Source organism: Penaeus vannamei, chromosome 23 (assembly GCF_042767895.1).
Source record: "Penaeus vannamei isolate JL-2024 chromosome 23, ASM4276789v1, whole genome shotgun sequence".
In the NCBI taxonomy this organism is placed as follows: domain Eukaryota; kingdom Metazoa; phylum Arthropoda; class Malacostraca; order Decapoda; family Penaeidae; genus Penaeus; species Penaeus vannamei.
This window is the reverse complement of record NC_091571.1, coordinates 25,180,718-25,183,217: the sequence shown is the minus strand read 5'-3', so window position 1 is coordinate 25,183,217 and position 2,500 is coordinate 25,180,718. Positions and strand designations below refer to the sequence as shown.

The 2,500-nt window shown below is 36.9% G+C and overlaps 1 protein-coding gene across 3 annotated transcripts in view; it reads left to right on the top strand.

The window, feature by feature from the left end:
* Positions 1-324: 324 nt before the first annotated feature.
* Positions 325-2,500, top strand: part of LOC113820732 (disintegrin and metalloproteinase domain-containing protein 9) — a 23,295-nt gene continuing 21,119 nt past the window's right edge. The window contains exons 1-2 of one of the 3 annotated variants that reach the window (XM_070137796.1): positions 325-826; positions 1,720-1,772. In XM_070137796.1, the coding sequence (XP_069993897.1) occupies positions 571-826; positions 1,720-1,772 (309 nt within the window). In that variant the 5' untranslated portion in view covers positions 325-570. The remainder of the gene's footprint in view (positions 827-1,719; positions 1,773-2,500) is intronic. The other 2 variants (XM_070137797.1, XM_070137798.1) reach the window with 2 other exon arrangements.

Below are 2,500 nucleotides of genomic sequence, written 5' to 3'. Positions count from 1 at the left end.
TCTTTAGAGTGAAGGCGCATCCAGTTCCGTGTCCTTGTGGCCCGCAGCCGGAGACGGGATAAAGGAACGCAAGAGAGTATTTTAGGCGCCATGACGGGAAACTCGGCACTCTGTTTCCGCAATTCCTTATCACAATCGCCTTATCCCCTAAATTTTGTGGAGATTTCCCCTCGCGATCGCTGATAACAGAAGTTTAAAGAGATAACGGTTCCCACATCATTACAGAGGCCCGTAGACGCACGCGGCTCCTCATCCTCGACGTAAGCCCGCACCGGAAACGGACAGAGATAAAGCGACAGAGTGCATGTTAGAGAATGACACCACCAGACATTACGACAGTGCCAGTGTGGACAGACCGATCTCTGGCACTGCTCGGGAAATGTCAGTCTTCGAGGGTGGGGAATCGACGCTACTGTTCCCGTAGTTGAATAGAGAAAAGGGGGGATATTAAAAAGAGAAAGAGGACTATCTACCAACGGCGGGGAAGTGGATGCATCGTTCTGTCTCCCGCCCACACCGGAGGGCGAGCATGCCGAGTGGAGAACAAGTGTAAGACTTCGCCGAGACAGTATGTGTTCCTCGCCAAGACGTTCCCCCGTGACCCCCACCTCTCGAACCTCCGTCCTCCCTCATCATCTCCTTCTGCTGCTCCTCCTTCTGTGCACGCGAGCCTCCTCCTCACCCAGCCCAGGGCCACCGACGTCGCCCTTGCCTCACGAAAGGCCCTGGGGGGAAGAACACCTCGGGGGCGGAGACGCGACAGTTTCTTCTGACGGAGATGAGAGGGGCCGCGTCTTCTCTCAAGGTGTCGGAGTACGGAGTTCTGGTGAGTCAGTTATTCATTTCTTTATTTCTTCATTTCTATTTGCTTATTTATTCTTTTAAAGGAAAGAATAATACGTTGTTCAAGGAATTGGTGAATAGTTACGTACAAGCATAGTAATGTTTCGAATGTAAATAGACTGTATAGCATAATTTACTGTGTAATACACCACCCACTGCATGGCAATGTATTGTATATGATTAATCTATTTTAACATCTAATCTAATATATAATCTACTTTTTTGTGCAATATACTGTGTAGTATACCTACCGCATGACTTTACCTATTGAATGATATAAACTGTTATATGTAGTAGCACTAAAATGCATCACATCATAGTTAGTAATAGAGAAGAGAAAGTCTACTTATGAATTTAACATAATCATATGAATAAACACAAAAAATTGATATTGATATATAAGATGTACACAAACACACACACACGCACACGCACACATACGCACATACACACACAGACACATAAACACATACACACAGACACACACAGACACACACACACATATACATATACATAGATATCCACAAACACTAAATCGATTATGACACATAACTACTAAGAAAACCAAAAGAAATAACGACACCAATAATAAAAGAAAGCGCATGACACAGCAAAACAAACAAAGACAACAAAGTCCATAGGAAACAGGATCAGATTCCCTTAATGGAGATAATGAAATTTCATAAATCGATTCTGACATATAATTATAAACAAAACCAAAAAAATATAACGACAACAACAATAATAATAACAAAAAAAAAACGCATGAAACAACAAAACAAGCAAAGACAACAAAGTCCATAGGTAAACAGGATCAGATTCCGTTAAAGGAGATCATGAAACTATATAAACAACAAATAAACTCCTTCTTTGCAGAGTGGTTCGTAGAGGAACCAACGTTGGACATCATAACAAGACCAATAATAAGTGTAAGTCAGGATGAAGTTTGTGTTGGTAATTGAATTATTATTGATTGAATATTATTGATTGAATTATTGGTGATTGAATAAGTAAGTTCTGTGTTGGTAATTCAATTATTAATCATTATTATCGATACTACTATGCGATATGTAGAAGTGTCATGCATGATAATAATGGTAATGATAATGCTGATTATTATGATGATAATGGTGAGGGAAATAATGATGATGGTGATAATGGTGATGATCATAATGATAATGATGATGATAATGATAATGGTAATGATAAAAATGATGATGATAATGGTAATGAAAATAGTGATAATGATAATAATGATAATGATGATAATGATAATAATGGTAATGATAATAATGATAATCATCATCATCATCATCATTATCATCATTACTATTGTCATCATTATCACTATTATTGAGTTATTACAATTTGTTTTTATCATTATCATTATTATTATCTTTATCATCATTATTACTATCATGATTATTATTATCATTAGTATCATCATTATTTTTGCTATATCTGTTATCATTGTTATCATTATCATTATTATCATGACTGTCATTATCATCATCATGATTGTCATTATCATTATCATTATCACTATTATCATTATCATAATTATCATTGCTATTAACATTACTGTTACTATCATTATCATTATCATCATCACTATTACTATCATTATCATTACTATTACTATTATCATGGTTGCTAT